At 48.2% G+C, this 22,943-nt stretch overlaps 1 protein-coding gene across 24 annotated transcripts in view; it reads left to right on the top strand.

Moving 5' to 3' along the window:
- Window positions 1-22,943, top strand: part of DYSF (dysferlin) — a 224,474-nt gene that overhangs the window by 11,048 nt on the left and 190,483 nt on the right. For 9 of the 24 annotated variants that reach the window (XM_027554906.1, XM_027554921.1, XM_027554917.1 and 6 more), the window contains exons 2-3: window positions 14,804-14,859; window positions 17,183-17,274. In XM_027554906.1, coding sequence (XP_027410707.1) covers window positions 14,804-14,859; window positions 17,183-17,274 — 148 coding nt within the window. Of the gene's footprint in view, window positions 1-1,231; window positions 1,451-14,803; window positions 14,860-17,182; window positions 17,275-17,476; window positions 17,680-22,943 lie in introns of those variants that run through there. The other 15 variants (XM_027554915.1, XM_027554916.1, XM_027554911.1 and 12 more) reach the window with 3 other exon arrangements.

The raw sequence follows: 22,943 nt of genomic DNA, 5'->3' as shown, positions 1-22,943 counted from the left end.
TGGGGTTTAGGAGCCTGGGAGCCTGGGGCGTTCTCTCCTTTGCATACAGTAAGCAACCTGAGAGTGAGGGTGGTGGTGGGGTGCTGTAAATTTGGGGAGTGAAAAGTATGAGGTCGTTGTCTAGGAGAGAGTGTGATTGATGAGACTTCGGTCATGTAGGGTCACTGCTTATTGGCAGTCAGGATCCCCCTGAGTCTGGGGTGGGACAGAGCAGGTGAGGCTGGTAGGGTAGCTGTGTTATTCTCCACCAGTTAGCGCTTAAGGGAAGGGGTGGAGGAGGTGAAGCTGGATTTCACCAGGTGGCAGTCACCTGAAAATGCTGGAACCTCAAAACAAGACAAGGGGAAGAGAGTTGGGGTCTTGTGCAGCAGAATGGGGATGACTGGTCACGGAACGGAGGCCGAGTGAGGAAGCCATTGAGCACCTGGGAGGTGGGAGGAAGGGCAGCGCCTGTCCAGCGCTCGGTGCAGGTCTACAGGTGGGAAGCCCGCCACCTGTGGTCGTCAGCTGGAAAGGAATCAGACTTAACACGGGAACGCATGCTAAAGGCTGTCACCGCTCGAGGCTCACACTAAAAGCAGTTCCCCCCATGGAGGGGGGGTGGGGTGGGGACAAGGGACCTAGAGATTGCTTTCGGGATGTTGCAGAGCAGCTCCAAGAGAACAGGACACAGACCTCCGCCTCCGGAGATGAGTGACCCCAGATCACTGATCTGAGAAGGCTCAGAGGCCCTTCCCCAGAGTTCGAGCGTCGGAGTCTCTCGGGTCTCCGGGAGCACCGAGGGTGGGCCAAGGCGAGCGGCGCGTGGGGGCGGGAGGTGCCGTTCGGCCTTCTCCTCCTTTAGAGCTCCCAGCGCGTGCAGTTTTCCGCGGACACACTGTGGTCCCTGCAGCCAGGTTTCCCCCACCTCGCGCCTTCACACCCAGTTCCTTGGCGCGCCACCCTTTGCGCTGCGGCAGGAGAGCAGCGCACAAGAAGGCCCTGGTGCGCTCCGGGCCCAGGCGCTGGCCGCTCTGGGAGCCGGGATGGTACTGACTGCCGCTTCCCTGCTGCTCAGCCGAGCGGTGCGCCCGGCGTCAACGGCGCTTCCATTCCTGGCGGGGGCGGGGACCGGCGGAGGGGACCAGCGCCCCCGCCAGCGCCTGTCTGAGCTTTGGCCCGTCCCGCCCCCCGCCGGCAGGGCGGATCCGCATCGGAGCCGGAGGGGAGGGTCCACCCAGAGGGTGTCCGGTGTCCTCTCCGCGGCCTCTCCCAGGCGTCGGGACTTGTCCGCGGAGGCCCAGCGGAGGCGACAGCTCGCTTCTCTTTGGCGCGGCTGCTGCGGGGCCGGACGCTTGCTCGGCGGGGGCCGGCCGAACCATGCTGAGCTGCCAGCTGGTGAGGGCCAGCAACCTCCCCAGTCTGAAGAAGGACCGGCGCAGCGACCCGGTCGCCAGCCTGACTTTCCGAGGTGAGAGCCCCTTGGCCGCCGCGACCGCTCGCCCTCGCCACCCGCCAGCGCGCGCACCGCTGGGTCGGCCACCCCAGCTAGCGCACTAACCAGGCCAAAGTTTCCTCCCCTGTCAACAAGGACAGAAATCTCAGAGAAATCTCGGTCCTGTCTTCTTCAGAGGGGGCAAGGAGGATGCAGTCGAGCAAGAAAAATGCCATGGTGCTCAGAAATTTTGGAAACCGAAAGCGCCGTAATATGTCGATAGTTGCACTTCTAAGACCGATACTCAGGGATGATACCGTGCGAGCCTTAGCAGGCAGTGATGAGGGTGGGCTGGAGGATGAATGCAGAGAGAGAAGAGGATTGCTTAAAAATTGGGCGTGGAGACCGTGAGAGTTGTGTCTTGGTTTCATTCATTCATTCGTCCGTCTTTCTTCAACACTGGCCGCCTTGAATTCGTCTCAGTTGGGAGGAAAAGGGATAGAATAGGGTGGATATGGCTTTGATACAAGGAATTTTGAGTGTTTTAGGAAGTCTTTTAAAATGCCAAGATCCTAAATGCCGTCTGTGGGTAATTAGTCAAGAGAGAGTCTACAGTTTGGGGAAAACACCCCAAAGGACTCACATCCGCCCCCTTCTCACCAGACACCCGCTCACTTAAAGGCGGACATTCCCGTGGGAGGAGGTGTCTCGAGAGGGGAAAGGGAAGAGGAAGGATCTGTCAAAATTAAGAGAAGGAACAATGGCTGTGAGTCAGGACCCCAGTTCTGCAAAGAAAGATAATTAAGGAAAGGGGAGAGGGTTTTCCTCTTACCATATCCTATGGCTTTGTGGAAGTACAAATATCCTGTGGTTCTGTGGAATTAAAAATTTGCACAGCACAAAAGGTGGTCAAAGGTAGAGGGATAAATGGCTGGTGTTTTCAGGAGGCTTGGAAAAGGTGGGGACACCATGGCGGCTTTTTAGTTCTGACCCATGATATCCATCTGCTCCCCCCAGCACCCCAAAATAGTGATAACCATAGATGAAAGACACAGTTTGGCAAAATGAGAGCTAACTGTAGCTTTTATTCTTTGTTATGGGACAGTTTTCATTTTATTTCTTTTTTGAAAAGTGTGAGTTGAAACAGTTTAGAAAACCTTTCTGCTTCCATTAATTGGTGCTATTCCTGGGTGCCTACTATGAAATGCAGTGTCAAGACGAGGTCCCTAGCTGTCCCTTAGGCTCAGATTCTGACTAAGCCATTCTTGTGTGAAATTATAGGGTCAACTGGCTGGGAAAGACTTCCCAAGGACCCTGAGCCCAGGGCCCTTTATCAGCCTTGAGTCTCCTAGATGCTTTGGATCTCTTCTGCATCTTTTTACCACTCTCTTTCCCTGGTTCTCCAACAGTTGTGTGGTGGCTACTAATCTCCCTGTTCTTCAGGCAAGGAAATGGAAACCTGTGGAAGTTAATTAAATGCTGTGTCCCAATCATGGCAGGGAGCACTTGAGTGGGCAGTGCCCTTGAGTCCAAATCTATTGAGGTCCCTCTCTGCAGTTGAACCTGCCCAACTGAGCACGTGCACCTGTTGTCCTCTCCCCAGCTCTGCATTCCCCACCCTTTATAATGCCTTACTATTTATTCTCACTGGTAAGCTCCTAGCAAAACTGAAATATAGTGGGATGTAGCATCTCCAACTGTTCAAAGTCTGTTCATCTTTCAAAGCCCAGCTACAATGCCACCTTCTCCGGGAAGGCACCCAGGAGTCCCTTGACTGTCATTAGCCTCTCCTCTCTGGATGCACAGCACCTTGTTGCCCTCTGCATACCGAGTGCACACACCCCTGCTGACCTGTGCTCAGTACTCTGCTCCATAGTTAAGATCACATGGCTCCTTGCTGGTAGCGACTTCACCAGGATTCCCAGTGCTAGCAAACAGGGTGTATTCTCTAGTGTGTGCCCCTTCTGGCCCAGTTTCTTACCATCTTCCAGAAGTGCCTGGGGGTTGCAACAATCTGGGGGGAGTGGTCCTTATGTTTTACTGTGCCTCAGAGTCTTCTGGAGAGTGTGCTTGACAGACAGATTCCTGGGTCCCCTCCGTAGAAGTTCTGATGCAGCAGATGGAAGTGACCTAAGAATCAGCACTTCCACACCTGAGGCAGGTCATTTTGGAACCACATCTCGAGAGAAATTGATGTGAGATGTGGTGAAAGGTGAAATTAATGTGACTTCCCCCACCCTATGGGGATATTCATGCTGGAGTTTGGGGCTGAGTGGATGCTTAGGGAAAGAGGCTGTTGGAATCAGACCCAGAATTTACAGATCCTCTAGCCTGGGGTACTTAGCCCTGGCTGCACATCAGAATTGTGTGGCGGAGCTTTTTAAAAGACCACAGCCAGACTCCTTGTTCCTCCTGTCTTGAAGCTGAGTTTCTGGGAGGAGGGGCCCAGATACAGGTATTTCTAAAAAATCTCCAAATGTTCAGGAAGCGTACTTGTGGGGTGAGAAGCCTTGCTGGAGCCTGTCACAGCACAGAGGGGATGGGCCTGCTTGCAGAGAGGTGGCCACACCGAGTGCTGGGCTCCCATCCGGAGTCCGAGGTGCAGGCGCCTGGTCAGGCCCACTGTCTCACAGTTGTTCCTGGCATTTCAGGCTCGGATGTAATTTCAGGACCTGCTTCCCAAAATAGACTATGAGCTCTGGGAGGTTGGACTCTGAGGGTGCTTTTTTGGGCTCCCTCTCTGGGGGCTTTAGGATAGAGGCTTTTAATGAATACTTACCATCCCTTTGTTCTTGTGTTAATTAATTAGTTAGCATGACTAACTACTACTACAAGTCCCTGAGCTGTGGTAGAGATAGTTCCCTGACCAGCTTCGAGAATGAACAGCTTCATTTCCTAGAGCATTTAATGATCTGTATCTTTCTTCTGCCCTCTCTATTTTCCACCCTCTACAGTCATGATTTATATCCTTTTATTCACTCATTTTGTTACTGAACAAATATTTATTGGGTATCTACTACATGTTGGGTGATGCTTGGGGGTCTGGGGATACATCCAAGAACAAAACCAGATCCCTGTTCCCTTAGAGCTCAGACATCTAATTTCCTTGAGGGTTGGCTCTGCTGTGCCCCCACTTAGTAACTTTCTACCCTGCTTCCCCCAGGCTCACCAGCCAGAACCCGAATCATGACTGCCCTTTCCTTCTGCTTCCTCCCATCAGGTCCTCTCTTCCTCCCTCTGTCTTACCAGTTACTCCCTCTCCCTTCTCCCTCCCCTCTCTTCTATCTTCTGGGGAATCTTATCGATCCATCTGTAGGTGGACCCACATGACTTACCTGTATAGGGAACGTGGGATGCAGGGCCACTGGACTCTCTGAATCTGGATTTTTGAATAGTAAAAGTAACTTTAAAACATTGACAATAGCTCATTTTCTTTAGATGAACTTAGTATGTAGTCAGTGTTAAAAAAAAAGGATATATTACATAAAGGAATGGGGCTTCCCTGGTGGCTCAGACAGTAAAGAATCTGCCTGGAATGCAGAAGACCCGTGTTCAATCCCTGGGTCAGGAAGACCCCTTGGAGAAGGGAATGGCAACCCACTCCATTATTTTTACCTGGAGAATCCCATAGACAGAGGAACCTAGCGGGCTGCAGTCCATGGGGTCACAAAGAGTCGGGCACGACTAAGTGACTAACACTTTCATTTTCATGAGGCAACAGTAAAAAGTAGCCCCCCTGCCGCCATTCTGATGCTTCAAATTAACTTGTTAACAATTTGACATATTTCCACCAAGATTCTTTTTCCTCTTTTTTAAAAAAGCAATGTTAGTGTGAAATTTAACACCTAAGAAAGTGCATAAAATACACATGTACAGTTTGATGCAGTGGTTCTCAGTTGGGGGTGGTTTGTTCCTCAGGGGCATTTGGCAATGTCTGGAGACATGTTGGGTTGTCACCACTGAGTAAGAGATGAGGTGCTATTGGGATCTACTATGGGGGGAGGCCAGGGATGCGGCTAAACATCCTAGAGTGCTCAAGATGGCCCCACAATACCCATAACAAGGAAGTATCGAGGGCCAAGGTTGAGGAACCCCACTTCAATGGATAAATTATGAAGGGAATACTCATGTACATTGCCCAGGTCAAGGAATTGAACCTTACTCATCCCCCCCATCCACCAGAAGTCCCCAGACCCCTTGCCTTCCTCTCTAGAGGTAATCCCATCCAGATATCTTTTTCTTTCTTTTTTTTTAAATAATTTTATTCAGACATCTTTTTCAAATGTTTGCTTATTTACATTTTCACTTAGTAATAAGCCAGGGAGATTTTTGTATGTCAGTAAATATTCTACACACTTTTCATTTTTATTATAATATGAAAGTGAAAGTGAAGTCGCTCATCGTGTCCGACTCTTTGCGACCCCGTGGACTGTAGCCCACCAGGCTCCTCCGTCCATGGGATTCTCCAGGCAAGAGTACTGGAGTGGGTTGCCATTTCCTTCTCCAGGGGATCTTCCCAACCCAGGGATCGAACCCAGGTCTCCCACATTGTGGGCAGACACTTTAACCTATATTATTATATGGGTGGACCATAATTCAGTTAATCAACCCCCTATTGAGGAATGTTTAAGTTGTATCAATTTTTAATATTTATATCCAATGCTTAAGTTATAGTGTTTCTGCAAGAAGTATCCTGGCAACTAAATCTTTGCCCAGATATTTAGTAATTTCCTTTAGGTAAGTACTGGAAGTGGTATTGCTGTGTCAGAAGTTATAGACATATTTAAGACTTTGCTGTTTCCCAAATTGCTCTCCTGATGATCTGTATCAACTTTGTCTTCCCGTTAGCTGACTTCAGGGGCTTATTTTCTTATAATTCTGCTAACACAAAGCATAATTATATTTTTATGATCAAAGCATAATCAAATTTTTAACAATTTCTTAGGTTCAAGTAGTATTTGTGATGTTTCAATATTATTGCCTATTTGTATTTATTTCTTAACGAATTGCTTTTTTAATTAAAACATTTTTATTTATTTATTTTTGACTGTGCTGGGTCTTCATTGCTGCGCGTGGACTTTCTCTAGTTGTGGGAGGCAGGGGTCACCCTCTAGTTGCCGTGGCTTCTCATTGCAGTGGCTTCTTTTGTTGCAGAACGCAGGCTCAGTGACGCATGGGCTTAAACAATTGCAGCTCGTGGTCACTACTCTGCAGCATGTAGGATTTTCCTGGACCAGGAATTAAACCCTTGTCCCCTGCATTGACAGGTGGATTATTAACCACTGGACTACTAGGGAAGTCCCTACTGCTTTTTAATTTGCCCAGTTCGGGAGGGAAGAGATGTTTGTCTTTTTCTTAATTAGTTTATGAGTACTCTTTACATATTAAGGACATTAAGATTTTTGTCATCGGTGTTTCAAATATCTTCAGATATCTTTGATAGTTTCAAATAGAACTATCTTTCAAAGTTCTGTTTGGCCTTTTGAGTTTAAAGACGTCTCTTCTCAGACAGCATTCCATCATAGCCCGTGTACCCACTTGCCACCACTCTTTCCTGGCTACTTGTTTTCTGGAAAGTATATTTTCAGTTAAGATTTAGAAAGGCGGAGATTGGGATGGGAGTTCTTGAGATGACAGGAGTAGGGCTCTTATAGGGAAGGCGGGGAGTGACTGCTGCCCAGTCTCAGGGTGTGCAGGCTTGAGTTAGGGAACAGGTGGCGGGCAAGTATCAGAGTTATCTGAGTCTGCCGACCCTTTTTGTTAGCGGGTATCTGTGCTAAGAAGTAAAGCAGACCTTCTTTCAGCAGAAGCCATTCAATTTCCACCATGTTTCGGTTTCTGCTGGTAACTTTGAATTCTTATCGCTTTGATTATCTAATGGGTATTCTAATGAGGTGTCAAGAGAGTGCCCAGGACAGAGCAAGTCCTCAATAAATATTTGTGGACTGGATTTCCCTGATGGTATAGTAGACAAGAATCTGCCTGTTAATAAAGGAGACAAGGGTTTGATCCCTGGTCCAGGAAGATCCCACATGCCACAGAGCAACCAAGCTTGTGCGCCACAACTAGCGAGCCCGAGTGCCTAGAGCCTGTGCTCTGCAACAAGAGGAATGACTGCAATGACAAGCCCGGGCTGTGCAGCAAACAGTGGCCCTCGCTGCAACTGAACAAAGTCTGCTAGCAGCAGTGCAACACCCAGAGCAGGCCCTGCTTCCCCCAGATGTTTAAAAATATGTTTGTGGAGCAAATGAGAGGCTGCATTGAGGCTGCCTGCAAGATCTAAAGGTGCCCTGCATCTCCATAGTGGATCTGCTACCTGACTCGTGGGCAGAAACAGCCCGTATCTCCCTCTCTCTGAGTCCCAGACGTCCCATCTCCTCTTCCATCTGCTCCATCTCTAGGTGAACGGTCCCTCCAGCCACCCTGAGTGCATCCATGTCAGAATCTGAGATGGGCTTTCCTCTTGCCCCAGCCCCCTTCCCCACCCAGTTAGAAGCATGGGAACAGGTTACAGACTGTGATGTGCACTCTCAGTGAAGGCCCTTGCTTTGGCTTTTATCTTCTCTGTGATCCCACCAGCTCTGAAGATTCCACTGAATGAGTGTTACAAAGACAAGCATTTTGTCTGCTTCAGAAATGTACCTCAACCTTATCATTGTGTAGGGGGAGGGAGTCTGTCCCATCACTGCTATGGGGAGACTGCCCACTTGTTCTGCCAGAGATTGGGGTGCTCCCTTCCACTAGTAACCCCCATCCTTATGTGTTCAGGCCTTAGCAGTGGGGGCGGTTCACAAGTGTCCTAGACCATTGAAAGGGGCTTGTTCCCCAAGTGCTCTGTGTTCAGTAGCTTGATCATGTCTGATTCTTTGCGGCCCTGTGCACTGTAGCCCACCAGGCTCCTCCATCCATGGGATTTCCCAGGCAAGAATACTGGAGCGGGTAGCCATTTCCTCCTCCAGGGGATCTTCCAGACTCAGGGATCAAACCCTCATCTCCTGCACTGCAGGCAAATTCTTTACCAACTGAGCCATCCGGGAAGCCCTGTTCCCACAAGATGGGCTTGAAAAGGTGAACGAGCCATGAGGCCCAGACGGCAGCAGGGACAGCAACTGGCTGCTGACAGGTAGACCTCACCAGGTGGAATGTGGTTCCTTGTGTGAGGCCATGACTGTGTCTGATGCTCAGGTGTCAGATGTGTGAGGCTCCTTTCCCCTGTGGAGACTGCTCAGCCGGGTGGCCCCAGGCACCGGCTGGGCAGGATGGGCTGTCCTCTTAACTTCACTTTGCTCCGTGTCTCTAAGCCTCCTTCCTATATCCTCTCCCACAGCCCATGGTCTTAATCAGAATTGGCTCCATAGGGGGCTAGGACAATGTACTATATCTTTTTCTGTTACATACCTTGCCTCTCAACATTCAAGGGCCAAGATTTCTTTGTCCTCCAGTTCTCCTCTGACAACCTTCCTTTAAGTGATCATTTTCAAACTTTGGGGCTGTTATCTACAACAAGAAATGTATTTTACATCAAGATAGACTACACACATAAGTATATATGGGAAAATATAACCAAAAGTTTTGAGTAATAGTACTTTCACATGAAAGATGTGCTCTGACATTTTCTTCTCTAGTCTAGCCTGTCATTAAAAAGACATATTGGTTAACTCACTCAGCTGATGTCATGGGCTGCTAATGGTTCCCAGTGAGCAGTTTGAAAAACATTACCCTACAGCCATGGGTGACTCTGGTAGGAATGTAGGGTTGAGGTGGGGTGGGTGGGTAGGGGAAAACAAGTGAAGAATTTCCATGGGGCACAGAAGAGTCCTCCCATGGTAGGCTCACTCCTCTTCACTGAGTCATTCAGTCTGGAGGGACACTCCAGGGTTCCAGCATGATTCTCACAGATGCCCGCCTGCCCCCAATTCTGCAATCCCCTCTCCACACCCCTGGCAGGAGCTGTGAGTGCTCATCTATCTTTAACTATTGAGTCTGTTTATTTATACACATAAAGCCACATCTCTCAAGGCCAAAACTGATGATTAAGGACAGGAAAGGTCTAAATCCATGATGAGGAAGAAACTATTTCCTAATTAGCAGCCTGCCTTCCTTTTCCTCTGTGTCTGTAAGTCATGTGATCGTGCGGGGTTAAAGTTTCGTTTCTTTCTGTCCCTTCTTTGGGGCTGTAGAGTCTATCGGTGGCCCCTCCATTCACATCATCCAGACGGTCCCAGAGTCGGCTCTTCTCACTGGGACTTAGTGTAATCATATTGAAGGCCTTCGTTCTCATCTGCAGGGAAGGCAGAAAGTAGAAAATGTCTAAAAGACATTTTGCACAGGGCTGGCACATGGACACTGCTTATTTGCGACTAGCCAGAAGCACCAAGTTATGTTTCCAAGTGGACAATTCAAGAGAGGCTGCAGATGGAATTTTCCATGTTACTCCTGTAGGCCATGGAAAGTTGATAGGGGAGGGGAAGTGAACACTGAGATAGCATCTCATATCCCCTCAAGACCAGTGAAGTAGAGATTCTTTTTTTATTATCATTTTACTGCCAAGGGAGCTAAGGCTTTTGAGAGGTGCCAAGTTTTACTTTAGGTCACTTAGTAGTGCCTGCTGTTTGAATGACTCCAAAGCCATGTGTTTAACCCCAGCTGGAGCCACACCAACATGGCCCTCAAGGGGATTCAGAGCGATTCAGTCAGAGCAGGCCTGGGACAGCTTTCATAAGATCACTGGGCCCCCTAAGGACATCTCCCCCTCCATTGTGCCTCCTTTACCCCTCTGTCTGTTGACATATAGCCAGACTGTGAATGTAGTCTCTGACGTTCCCTGAGAAGCGTGGCTCTGCCCTCTAGTGAGGACGTGAACTTGCACCCAACTTGGGAAACAAAAGGACCCATTCATTTCACACTCAATTACTGGGTACCTTGCTATAATAATCTGACCGCAGTGCGGGAGATCTGGGTTCGATTCCTGGGTTGTGAAGATCCCTGGAGAAGGGAATGGCTACCCAGTCCAGTATCCTGGCCTGGAGAATTCCACGGACTGTATAGTCCATGGGGTCGCAAAGAATCACAACTGAGCAACTCTCACTTGCTATATTCTAGGGTTCCTACCATGAGTAAGGCATGGTGCCTGCCCTCTGAAGCTCACACTCTAGTTGGGAGACAGACATAGAAGTGCAGCGTTGTCCTGCTGTTCGATATATGTTTTCACCGATTGCAACCATCTCTGTCTGGGGGAGTCAGGGGAGGCATATCAGAGCAGAAACAACTGAGCTGGGCATTGAAGGATCAGTAGGAGTTCACTACATGCAACAGACTGAGGCTCAGAGGGGAAAGGAGGGGAAGCGAACTCACACTTAATGAGCGTGCTGTGTGCCAGGCACCTCTCTCATCCTATCTTGTTTAATTTTCATGACAACCCTGTAAAGAAATATTATTATGACCTTATGCTAAGTGCGTGGTGCTAGTCGTAAAGAACCTGCCTGCCAATGCAGGAGATGTAAGAGACGTGGATTCGATCCCTGGGTCAGGAAGATCCCCCTGGAGAAGGGCATGGCAACCTTACAGGTGAGGAAACAGATGTTCAATGAATTTCCTGAGAGGTTCTTCAACTGTGGTACATGGACCTGTGGGGGAAATCCCCAGAACTTTGAGCAGGTCAGCAAGGTTAAACGTGTTTCCACAATAACACTAAGATGCTGTTTGCGCTTTTCACTGTGTTGATATTTGTACCACTGGTGCAACAGCAATGGAAAAGTGAAACTGATGGTGCCTTAATACTAACAGGGCTTTGGCACAAAAGTTGTACTGGTTGTATTTTTCACCAAAGGTCCATCTAGTCAAACCTATGGTTTTCCCAGTAATCATGTATGGATGTGAGAGTTGAACTGTAAAAAACGCTGAACGTTGAAAAATTGATGCTTTTGAACTGTGGTGTTGGAGAAGACTCTTGAGAGTCCCTTGGACTGCAAGGAGATCAAACCAGTCAATCCTAAAGGAAATCGATCCTGACTTTTTGTTGGAAAGACTGATGCTAAAGCTGAAATTCCAACACTTTGGCCATCTGATGTGAAGAACTGACTCCTCTGAAAAGACCCTGATGCTGGGAAAGATTGAAGGCAGGAGGAGAAGGGGACGACAGAGGGTGAGATGGTTGGATGGCATCACTGACTCACATGAATTTGAGCAAGCTCCAGACAGGGAAGCCTGGTGTACTGCAGACCATGGGGTCTCAAAGAGTCGGACACGACTAAGTGACTGAATAACAGCATGTAATTTGAAGGGGAAAAAAAGAGCCAGTACTCACAGTTTGAAAAAGAAAAGCTAGTTTTATTGAAAAATGTCCCTGATAAAGCTGTGCAATCATTGATTTTACTAATCTTGATCCTGGAGTACCTGTTTTTGTAATGTTTTCTGTGTTGAGATGGGAAGTATGCCCAGAGCACTTCTGCTGCCCCTGGGGAAATGACGATTGTTGCAAGAAAAATCACTTGGTGACTGCTCAAGTGGCATGTTGAACTAGCCTTTTGTTTTAAAATTTAAAAAGTGGAATATTGTTTTTACTTGAAAGAATGACTGACAAGCTATGATTATTCAGACTTGGGCATTTGATAGATATTTTCTTGGAAATGAGTGAGCGAGCCTGCTACTTTAAACTGACATTTATCATTTGTTACCCATCATAAAAGTTGAGCTTTCAAACAAACATTGGAATTTTAGAACACTTCTGTCTTGCGTTTCCCAGTATTTAATGACTTTTCTGATGAGATTACTTCCCAAATGACCAACGCAAGATGTTACAGAGTCCTGCATGGGTGAAAGAGTTATTCAAAATGCAAGATAGGACAACAGATTTTAATGTAACAGTACGAAATGTTTATCACTCTGCTTTCAGATTTCACTCTGCAGTTAACCTTTAAGAAATACTACTTGTCAAGTTTTGGTGTAGTATGAGAGAATATCCACAGTTATCTGAAAACTTATTAAAATGCAACTCCTTTTCCATCTATATGTCTGGTTGGATTTTCTTCATAGATGTCAACTAAAACAAGACATCTCAATGGACTGAATGTAGACAAAGATATGATAATCCAGCTAGGCATTAAAGAGTTCTGCAAAAAGTAAACAGTGTCACTTTCCTTTTTCCTTTGTTTTGGAAGTTATAGTTATTTTTCATAAAAATATGTCACTTATGTTAACATGTACTGGGCTTATTTTTGTTAATGTAAAATTAATTACCAAATAAATATTTTAAAGTGCTTCAGTTTTAACCTCAAATACAGTAAAAGTCGATAGATACAAGTTACCTTAGTTTTACTTAAGCTCCTTAGGGTTCTTAATTTTTAAGAGTGACATTGTGTGACCAAAAACTTAAGAACTGCTGCCCTAGGGTCTCTGATAAAATAAGTGTTCTATGGTGATCGGTGTCATCTCAAAGTCCACGTGCTTTTCCCTCAACAATGATTTTCAGCAGGTGGTGGAGTGGGTGGGGCTCATCCTCTCCCGCTGGGGAAGATTTATCAGGACCTCTGAGGGGACTCAGGGGGCCTGAATCTTTGTCTTAAGTCTACCAATCCTCCATTGGATGTTTCTTTCTCCTCGATTTTCTTTACTCCTTTCTCTGTTGTTGCATGCATGCGTGCTCAGTCAGTTGTGTCTGACTCTGTGACTCCATGGATTGTAGCCTGCCAGGCTCCTCTGTCCATGGGATTTCTTAGGCAAGAATACTGGAGTGGGTTGCCATTTCCTTCTCCAGGGTATCTTCCTGATCCAGGGATGGAACCCGAGTCTTCTGCATTGGCAGGCGGATTCTTTACCACTGAGCCACCTGGGAAGACATTGTTCCCTTCCTCCAAATCTGTCCCCAGACCTTGCCTGTGTCCATGACCCCAGCTGCTCCCCTCTTCCCTTCCTGCTCGGAACTGGGCCGTGGGGGCTGGACCTGCAGAAAGGAAACAGACTGCTCAGCTTCAGAGGACTCAGGGGTCCTGGGGGATGTTTCCAGAGGCTCCAAGGGTCAGTCCAGGTAGGACACTGTGAATGCTGAGCAGTCTGGGTGGAGCCACAGGCTTCTCACTGAAGGGTCTTGCACAGTTGGGGTTGAATTGGTGATCTTTCATATCCAACCCAAATATAAGTTCTGTGTCTGGCTGAACACTTTAAATCGTTTATTAAGCACAGAATCATTCCCGTCCTGATGCTTAATGGAAAAGCCAGACACGTTTGGCCCCTCCTGTTCCTCTCATCCACCCCTCAGGCCCAAACACCACAGGAAAGGCTCAGCAGGCTCCCGCCTGGGGCACTCAGCAGCGTGAGTTCTTGTCCCTTCTGTGTCCACTCACCCTAGCCCTCACGAGCAGGTAAAATAGCCCGTTTCAGATAGATGCCTTCAAGGTGAGAGAGAGGAGGATCCTTTTTTTTAGATTGAGGTAAAATTCACAAACCCTAAAAGCCACCATTTTAATAATTTAAAAATGTACAGTGCAAATGGTCTTTAGTACGTTCACTATGTTGTACAATCGTCATCATTATCTAATTTCAGAACATTTCATCACCCCGAAAAGAAATCTCCACGAAGGATTCATTTGCCATTCCCATCTCCCTCTAGGCTCCTGGAAACACCTAACCTATTTTCTGTCTCTGTGGATTTCCCTATTCTGAACATTTCACATAAATGGAATCATACATTATGTGGAGATAGATTTTTTTAAAAGAAAAATGGAATATTTTCTATGAAGATCATTCATTCTTAGAATCAGAAACTTGACAATTTCAAGACTTTATTTAGAAATTCTGGAGGAACAATAACAGACTCATTAAGAAGAGTCAGGCTGAGTTTGGGGAGAATGTAGATGTTGGCTGAGTCCCTTTGCTGTCCACCTGAAACCATCACAACATTGTTAATCAGCTATACTCGGATACAAGTAAAAAATTAAAAAAGAAGACCAGGCTGGCACTTCCCTGGTGGCCCAGTGACTGAGACTGAGCTCCAGTGCGAGGGGCCTTGGATCCCTGGTCAGGGAACTAGACCTCACATGCGGCAGCTCAGAGTGCCCAGCCACAGCTAAAGATCCCATGTGCTGCAACTAAGAGCCAGAGCAGCAACATAAATAAATAAAAATAAAATATTGAGAAAAAGAAGAGTTAGGCTGGGTCTTTTCCTTTAGATGATCCTTCAGATGGGGCTGCTGTTTCTCCATCCCAGGGCTGAGAGGCGTGTGTGATTGGCATTGGGCTTTCACTGCAGACCAGGGGCATTCTCAGGGACCTGTGGGTTTTGTAAGGTTTCCTTTGGGGGCCGGCTGCAGTGCGCGTCTGGGAACTGGTCCTCACTTGGGGAAGGTGCAGAGTGGGGTATGTCTCTTCATTCACCTTCTGTGTCTCTTGTAGGTGTGAAGAAGAGAACCAAAGTCATCAAGAACAATGTGAACCCTGTGTGGAATGAGGTATGTCCTCTGCAGGACGAGTCAGGGGGCTCGGTGGCTTTTCCAGTGGTGTTGTCATCCAGAGGAGGGGCTCTGGTCTGGCTCGCCAAGGAATCCTCCGGGCACGAGGAGCCCGGGAGGAGAGGCGGTGGCCTGGCCGGGGTCTGCCCTGTGTTGTGGCCGCAGCGTGGAGAGGAGTGAGGCGTGCACTTCTCTGCTCCTCTCTGGCCAGGCCAGCCGGGTGGAGGCTGTGTTCAGATCGCCTGTCTCCCTTACACAGGCTGTTGTCTTTACCCAGAGCCTCCTCCTCCCCACGTTGCTCCCTGGCTCCTCCTCTGCCTCCTGCTGGCCTCTGCCCCCCTCCTCAACCAGCTTGCTTGCTTTTCCATTTTTAGTTTGGGTTACATTGAATACATTGTTTTAGAAAAACTGACAATGTTTAGGTAATTTAAACCACAGGAAGTAATTGCCTGTTTGCAGTAACTTATCTGTGCAAATGATTTGCTTAAAGCATTTTGCAATAGGCTTTAACAGTTTTAGTGACTAAATCTCTGTTGGGAGATGCTCATTTATTTGCTCACCAATTCAGGTTCTTGTCGGTCAGTGTGTTATCTGCTCAGAGATTCATCATTCTCTAATTGGCAAAAGAATTGGCTCCCATCGGCTGTATAACTTGCTCTTGTTTGAGACTTAGTCAGCCAGCTTTCTTTATATGGCTCCCTGGTCATCTTTGGAAGCCCTGGCTGCCTTGTGTGGGTAGGGTCGAGGTGCATGGGGTGCCTTTGCTCTGAGAAGGATCCTGGGATTATGGGAGACCTATGTGGCACTAAAGCATGCTGTCACCAGGGGCCTGACTGCTCCATGAGCACATTGAGGGCCCTGCAGAGTCACCTGGCGTTTTCCCCATCTCTGCTCCTGGTGACTGGTAGAATTGAGTTGTGGGGAGGGGGTCACGGGGGTCTGGCCTCTTCTGCTGCCTTCAGCTCTCGCTGTCAACTTCTGAAGCCCTGGGACCCTGCCACTCACGTATTCATTCTTTTTTTTTTTTTTTCTCTAATTTTATTTTATTTTTAAACTTTACATAATTGTATTAGTTTTGCCAAATATCAAAATGAATCCGCCACAGGTATACATGTGTTCCCCATCCCGAACCCTCCTCCCTCCTCCCTCCCCATACCATCCCTCTGGGCCGTCCCAGTGCACCAGCCCCAAGCATCCAGCATCATGCATCGAACCTGGACTGGCAACTCGTTCCCTGCATGATATTTTACATGTTTCATTGCCATTCTCCCAAATCTTCCCACCCTCTCCCTCTCCCACAGAGTCCATAAGACTGTTCTATACATCAGTGTCTCTTCTGCTGTCTCGTACACCGGGTTATTGTTACCATCTTTCTAAATTCCATATATATGCGTTAGTATACTGTATTTATGTTTTTCCTTCTGGCTTACTTCACTCTGTATAATAGGCTCCAGTTTCATCCACCTCATTAGAACTGATTCAAATGTATTCTTTTTAATGGCTGAGTAATACTCCATTGTGTATATGTACCACAGCTTTCTTATCCATTCATCTGCTGATGGACATCTAGGTTGCTTCCATGTCTTGGCTATTATAAACAGTGCTGCGATGAACATTGGGGTACACGTGTCTCTTTCCCTTCTGGTTTCCTCAGTGTGTATGCCCAGCAGTGGGGTTGCTGGATCATAAGGCAGTTCTATTTCCAGTTTTTTAAGGAATCTCCACACTGTTCTCCATAGTGGCTGTACTAGTTTGCATTCCCACCAACAGTGTAAGAGGGTTCCCTTTTCTCCACACCCTCTCCAGCATTTATTATTTGTAGACTTTTGGATCGCAGCCATTCTGACTGGTGTGAAATGGTACCTCATAGTGGTTTTGATTTGCATTTCTCTGATAATGAGTGATGTTGAGCATCTTTTCATGTGTTTGTTAGCCATCTGTATGTCTTTTTTGGAGAAATGTCTATTTAGTTCTTTGGCCCATTTTTTGATTGGGTCGTTTATTTTTCTGGAGTTGAGCTGTAGGAGTTGCTTGTATATTTTTGAGATTAGTTGTTTGTCCGTTGCTTCATTTGCTATTATTTTCTCCCATTCTGAAGGCTGTCTTTTCACCTTGCTAATAGTTTCCTTTGATGTGCAGAAGCTTTTAAGGTTAATTAGGTCCCATTTGTTTATTTTTGCACGTATTCATTCTTCTGCTCGTGCATCCCTCCCTCCCCCAGCAGTGGTCGCAGATGCCCCCTCAGTGCCAAGGGGTAACCAGACACAGTCTCTTCTCTTCTAGGAGCCCACGGATTAAGACATCTTTTCTCCTTTTCTTCCAGGGATTCGAGTGGGACCTCAAGGGTATCCCCCTGGACCAGGGCTCCGAGCTTCTTGTGGTGGTCAAAGACCATGAGACAATGGGGAGGAACAGGTGAGGCCATGGTGAGGGGGGGCTCTGTGACCTGTGGGTTTGTGTGGGTAGGGTCGTGGCAGACGCCGATTCCGGAATCTGGACTCTGGAGAGCTGGAGTTTAGTGAAGACCTGCCACTCATGGGCCTGGCCCAGAGCGGGAGGGGAAAGGCTTGACTGCAGCATCAGAAACTCAGCTGGGGTGAACTGGCAGGGAAGGAAGATGGGCTAGAGTCAGATGGGAGCGTGTTTCCCAGGACAGCCTGTGCCCCAGGGAGCAGGGAAGAGAAAGCTCTCTGGGTCCTGCTGCAGCCCTGAGGTGCCTGGCACGGCCGTCTCTCCCCACCCACTGCCGGTGACGGGCGAGCAGAGCAGCCACTGGCGGGAGCGCTCCAGGAGGGCTTCATGCAAGAGGTGGGACTCGAGGTGAGAGCTGTGGTTTAGAAGTCAGGACAGTGATCGCAGTCCACGCTGGCTGCCCACCGTCCCGTGGCAATGTTTCCTGATGTCATTTCATGTGTCATTGTGTAGTGGGGAGGGTTTCCAGGCAGGGGAAATAGGAGGAGCAGAGTTCCAAGGTTTGTGGTGGTAAAAGTAGGCTCTTTGGCCGATGGCAGGTCCTTCCTCTTGTACTGAGCTCCTGGCCTTTTGTGTGCTGGTGGTCAGGGTGCGGGGAGTGGGCATGGCCAGCCGAGCTTGCAGACTGATGGCCCTGTTGATTGCGGGGTGGGGTGGCCTGGGAGATACCAGGTGTGAGGGCACCCAGTGCTGAGCCTTAAATGTGATGGTGGGGGTTCAGCAGCCGCTGCTGGGTCTGACGGTGCCGGCAGGAGTGGGTTCCTGCCCTCGGTGCCATTGGCCGAGGTCCAGACCCAAGAATCAGGCATGGGCTTGGCTGTTCTGTGACCTGCTGACAGTGGGGCTTTTGTTTGGGAACTGGGTGAGCCGGCGTCTGGGGCCCGGCTGTCTTTCCCTGGGGTGGGGGAGGGGAGAAGGGAGGAGGGAAGATTCTGATCTGGGGAAGGCCCACAAGGGTCTCAGGCTGCAAAATATCCGGAAGTTTGAAATCTTAAAAAGCTTGGAAAAAACCCAACGGCCACAGTCTCTGCGGGCCGTGAGTGCAGAGCTTGGTACGTGTGGGGAGGACGGGGGTGCTTTCAGTGCGCCCTCCCAAGGTGGGGCTGCAAGTGTGGGGCCCAGGGCGTCTTGGGTCCGTATTGTCCAGTCTGGACCTCAGCAGCCCCCACCTGCACAGGAGCAGGGTCCGGAATTAGTTCACACTAAACTACTCCAACACAGTCGTTTTGTGGGAAAAAGGCAGCTTCTGACAAGTATGGATGGTGGACCTGCGGGTGAGGGGGGAGCAGCGCTGGAAGCTTTCCAGGTAGTCCTGGAAAGCTTCTTGGAGGAGGGCCACACAGGCTGAGTCGGAGGCCAGAGTCGGCTTGAGAGAGGAGAGGAACGGAGGGCCTTCCGCTGTCAGTCACACAGGGCCGTGGGCTAAGGCCTTACAGGTAGGACCGAGTCACACAGCTTGTGCCGCCCAGTGAGAGGGGAGCAGGGGGGCCCGACTGGGAGGGGGCCTCCAGCATCAGGCTGAGGATAATAATAGCAAATCCACAACAGCTGATGTTTACCGAGAGCTTAGCCAAGTGTCTGGTCCTATGCTGAGTCTTTATATAAAGGATCTTTTTTAATCGTTAGGGGTTGCTGTTATACCTGTCATCATTACAGAGGGAAATCGAGGCTCCAGGAGGCCGGGTGATTTCCCTGAAGGTTAGTGATGGCAGAGCTGTGATTGAAGGGCGGGTCTTCAACATGGTCAGAATCACTGTGTCCCTGCACCTCTCAGAGTCTCCCGGAAGCCCCAGGCGGGTGCTAGGCCCTTCTGGAAGGAGCTTAGCAAGGCAAAGGCATGCATTTCCTCTGAAATGCAGGTTTCATTTTCATGATCATATTCAGCATTTTTCAGGCCCTGTGGGGAGATTTCTAAGACCAGGAAGGCAGCAGGGTTCAAGAACACATTTTTGATCAGTTCAAGAGCCAGGCTGGCCTTCGGGGTGATACCAGGCCAGTGTCACACATGGATCGGCCTGGCCCTGTGGGTTGGAGGTCACAGGAGGGACAGGTTGGATCGCACCTTGGAACCCTCTCGTTGGCCCCTGTGGGTGTCCTTTAGCTCCCAGGGGGAAGTCAGCTCTCTGAAAACCAGTTTCCCCCATGACCAGGTCACTGTGAGACCAGTGTGCTGGAAATCAGTTCCTCAAACATTAGTCTGCAGAAGAGCTAATTGACAAAGCTTTCTAATTTAAACAGAAACTTCTTTCCCATAACTATTTGATTGTTATTTTTTGAGTTTTATAAACAGTTATCTTGATTTTGTATTTCTAGCAGTTAAAAATTATTAATGGGCTTCCCTGGTGGCTCAGCTGGTAAAGAATCCGCCTGCAATGTGGGAGACCTGAGTTTGATCCCTGGGTTGGGAAAATCTCCTGGAGAAGGGAATGGCTACCCACTCCAGTATTCTGGCCTGGAGAATTCCATAACTATAAAGTTCATGGGGTGGCAAAGAGTCAGACATGACTGAGTGACTTTCACTCCACTTCAAAAATTATTAAAGTTTAATTCAGCTGAATTTAAAATTACATTCACAAACACCTGAAGAATTTCAGGAATAATAGAGTTTTGGTTTCGCTGTTGGAGCTGTTGCCAGAGTGGGGTATGCAGGCTGGAGAGCAGTTTGACTGGATGGAAGGTGTATGGGGGTAAGCCCGGTGGAGCCGCAGAGGGGAGGCGGGTACACACAGGTTCTTCTGTCAGGCCCCCATGGTTGGACCACACAGCACATTCACTCTGCTCGTGAAATGTGAGAAAAGAATCCCAGATTAAAGTTATTAGCATTTCTAAGGCTGTGAAAGTGAGGAACCTTTCCAGGAAGCGACAAGAGCAGCCACATGACATTTTACATTCTGAAAGATAAAAGGGAAAAAAAATAGTGAATTCAATTTAATGAACATTTTATGTGAAACACCTACTTACTACCCTCAAGTTGTCAGTGTCTGGTCAGGAAGCAAATAGGGAAATAATGGGTGTGACGTTGACCGTTGCCATCAGACTGTCCTCGGTGTCAGTGAGGCCCACAGGGTTGTCACGCAGTGGGCCCTTCATCCCTGGCCGTCCCAGGTACTCTCTGAGCCCCACCAAGGGTCCTCCCAGGTCTTCTTCCAGCGAAGCCTCTGCCTCCCCTCTGCCTCCTCCTCTCCTTCTGCCAAACCTCCATCCCTGCCTCCTGCTGTTCCTAGAGTCCCCTCAATGCCTCACGCATTCTTTCCAGCCCCTCACTTGCACCTCTGTCTCCAAAGGTCTTTGGCTTTGCTCCCTTTCCCTCCTGGCCCCTCTCCTTTTATCCGTTCTCTCCTATGACTCTTCCCCCACTTCCACTCTCCTCTCTTTCCCCGTGGTTTCTGTGTTTCCTCCATGGCTGCTGGCAGTTTTGAGTGACCTTGTTGTGCCAAACTGGTCTGCTGGCCTGGAGTGGGGTCTTGGAATCTCTCAGGAGGGGAACCTTTCAGGCGGGTTACTATCTCTGGGCCATTTAGCATCCCACCCACCCTGAACCGACTGCAAGGGTGGATCAAAACTGTGTCCATAAAATCAGATTTCAAGTGCAAAAAGGAAGCGTCACTCCTCTGGATGGGAGACACTTGTGCCGATCCAGCTAGGGTGGGTCCTGGACTTGTGTCCCAGGCTGCATTCAACAACTTCCTGTTTACTCTGGGCTTCTCAGAAGGATGTTGGAGGGGAAGCTGACCTTGATCCCTGACCAACTGCTTGACCGCTGGAACGCTGAGCCCAGAAGTTCCCAATCCAGGCTATGAGACACAGTAGCACCATTGGCGGTTTTGACACAACACACCAGTGCCTGGCCCACCTGCAAGTTCTGACTTAACTGGGGCCAGGGCCTGTGCATCATTACGAACTCCCGGGTGTTAGGGAGTGAGAACCAGTCATCTCCACTCTAGACCAGTGCTGCTGGATAGAACTTACTGAGATGATGAAGTCATTCTGTGTTGGCTAGTGTAACTGAGGAACTGAATCTTAAATTTTGCTTAATTTAAATTTAAATAGTTCATTTGCATGTGTAGTGGCTCTTTGCTGTGTGGGACAGTGCAGCTCTAGATTTTTGGAACAGAGCTCCAACCCTGGGTGCATCTTAGAATGACTTACGGGCTTTACGATAGATCAATGTCTGGGCTCTGCAGCAAATTGACTAAAGGAGAAGGTAGAGTCGAGTGCAGGCCTCAGCACTTCTTGAATCCGCACAGGGGAGGGGAGGCCAGTGTGCACCAGGGCTGAGCACCCACGGCATTAGCGCAAGGAGTGGCTCTCAGTTTTTTCATGGATTAACTAAGAAGTAAATATAATTCTTGCTGTAGTTTATCGATGTAGTTATTGGTAGAAATGATTACCATACAATAATCATGGGCAAAATTGTTAAGGAAATTAAAAGACTGACTGAGGGATTCCATTGGTAACTGTGAACATTGGCCTGAGAGAATTAGACTTAACAGAATTCCACAGAAGAAAACTCAAGAATGGGAGAGACCTATAGTTGATAAAGCTTGATCTTTTTGTACCAGAAGATGGAAAAAAAAAAAAAAACAAACAAACAGCTTTGCACCAAACCTATGTTGGGAATGTAAATAGAAAATAATTGTTACCAATGAGAATAATTTAGGTAAAATAAAAATGAAGATCGAAAAAAGGAAAGAGTTTAATTACACTGTATAGAAAATACATCAACAAATTAAATGGGTTTAATTTAATTTGTTCTGAAAAATGCCTTTCCAGTGGAAATTAATTAATGTAGGTGTATTTTTTTAAATTTAAATGTTTGGTAAATATAAATATGGACACAAAAGTCTCCTTGGGGTCAAAGTATCCACTTGTCAAAACACCAGGGTTACAGAATTCCCTGGTGATCCAGTGGTTAGGATTCTGTGTTTTCCTGCTTTCACTGCTGAGGGTCCAGTTTGATCCCTGATCGGGGAACTGATATCCCACAAGCTGAGCGGCATAGCAAAATCAAAAACAAGAAGCATGAAACATCTGTGTCAAAATGATGCTCATCTTGATTACGGTAACTCACTGGCTCCAGGCCTAGCCAGGCCTGGGGTAGGGTGGCCAGATTCAACAGAGAAACATACAGGACAGACAGTTAATTTCGAATGTCCCAAGTATTGCATGAGACATACTTATATTAAGAAATTCCCCATTGTTTATCTGAAATGAAAACCTAACAGTCAGTACTGTACTTGAACTGGCAACTCTACCCCAGGGGGCCTGTGCACCCAGGCCCTTCAATCAGACAGTAAAGAAGGAGACCCAGGTTGACACCAAGAATCAGCTAGAAGGCACATTACTGTTTTCAGGAAGCATTCCTTTAGGCGCTCACTATAGCATTTTCTTTGGACAAGCGTGGTCCACCCCCAACCTTTCAGCAACCTGGTGACTCTATAAAGTGGGCCATTGAGGGCTGTCTCAGCCACACACAGAGGCTTGCCTGCCTTCGTCTGCCCTGCGACCTGGGTTGCCTGTGTGGAGTCTGCCACTGAGGAGGGCCCAGAAGGCAGCTCCCCACGCTCGGTGCTCCCCGTTCTTCCTCCTCAGCTGCTCCTCCTCCCACCCCC

This window comes from Bos indicus x Bos taurus, chromosome 11, assembly GCF_003369695.1.
Source record: "Bos indicus x Bos taurus breed Angus x Brahman F1 hybrid chromosome 11, Bos_hybrid_MaternalHap_v2.0, whole genome shotgun sequence".
Classification (NCBI taxonomy): Eukaryota; Metazoa; Chordata; class Mammalia; order Artiodactyla; family Bovidae; genus Bos; species Bos indicus x Bos taurus.
Note: the sequence above shows the minus strand (reverse complement) of the source record. Positions and strands in the feature narration are given on the sequence as shown.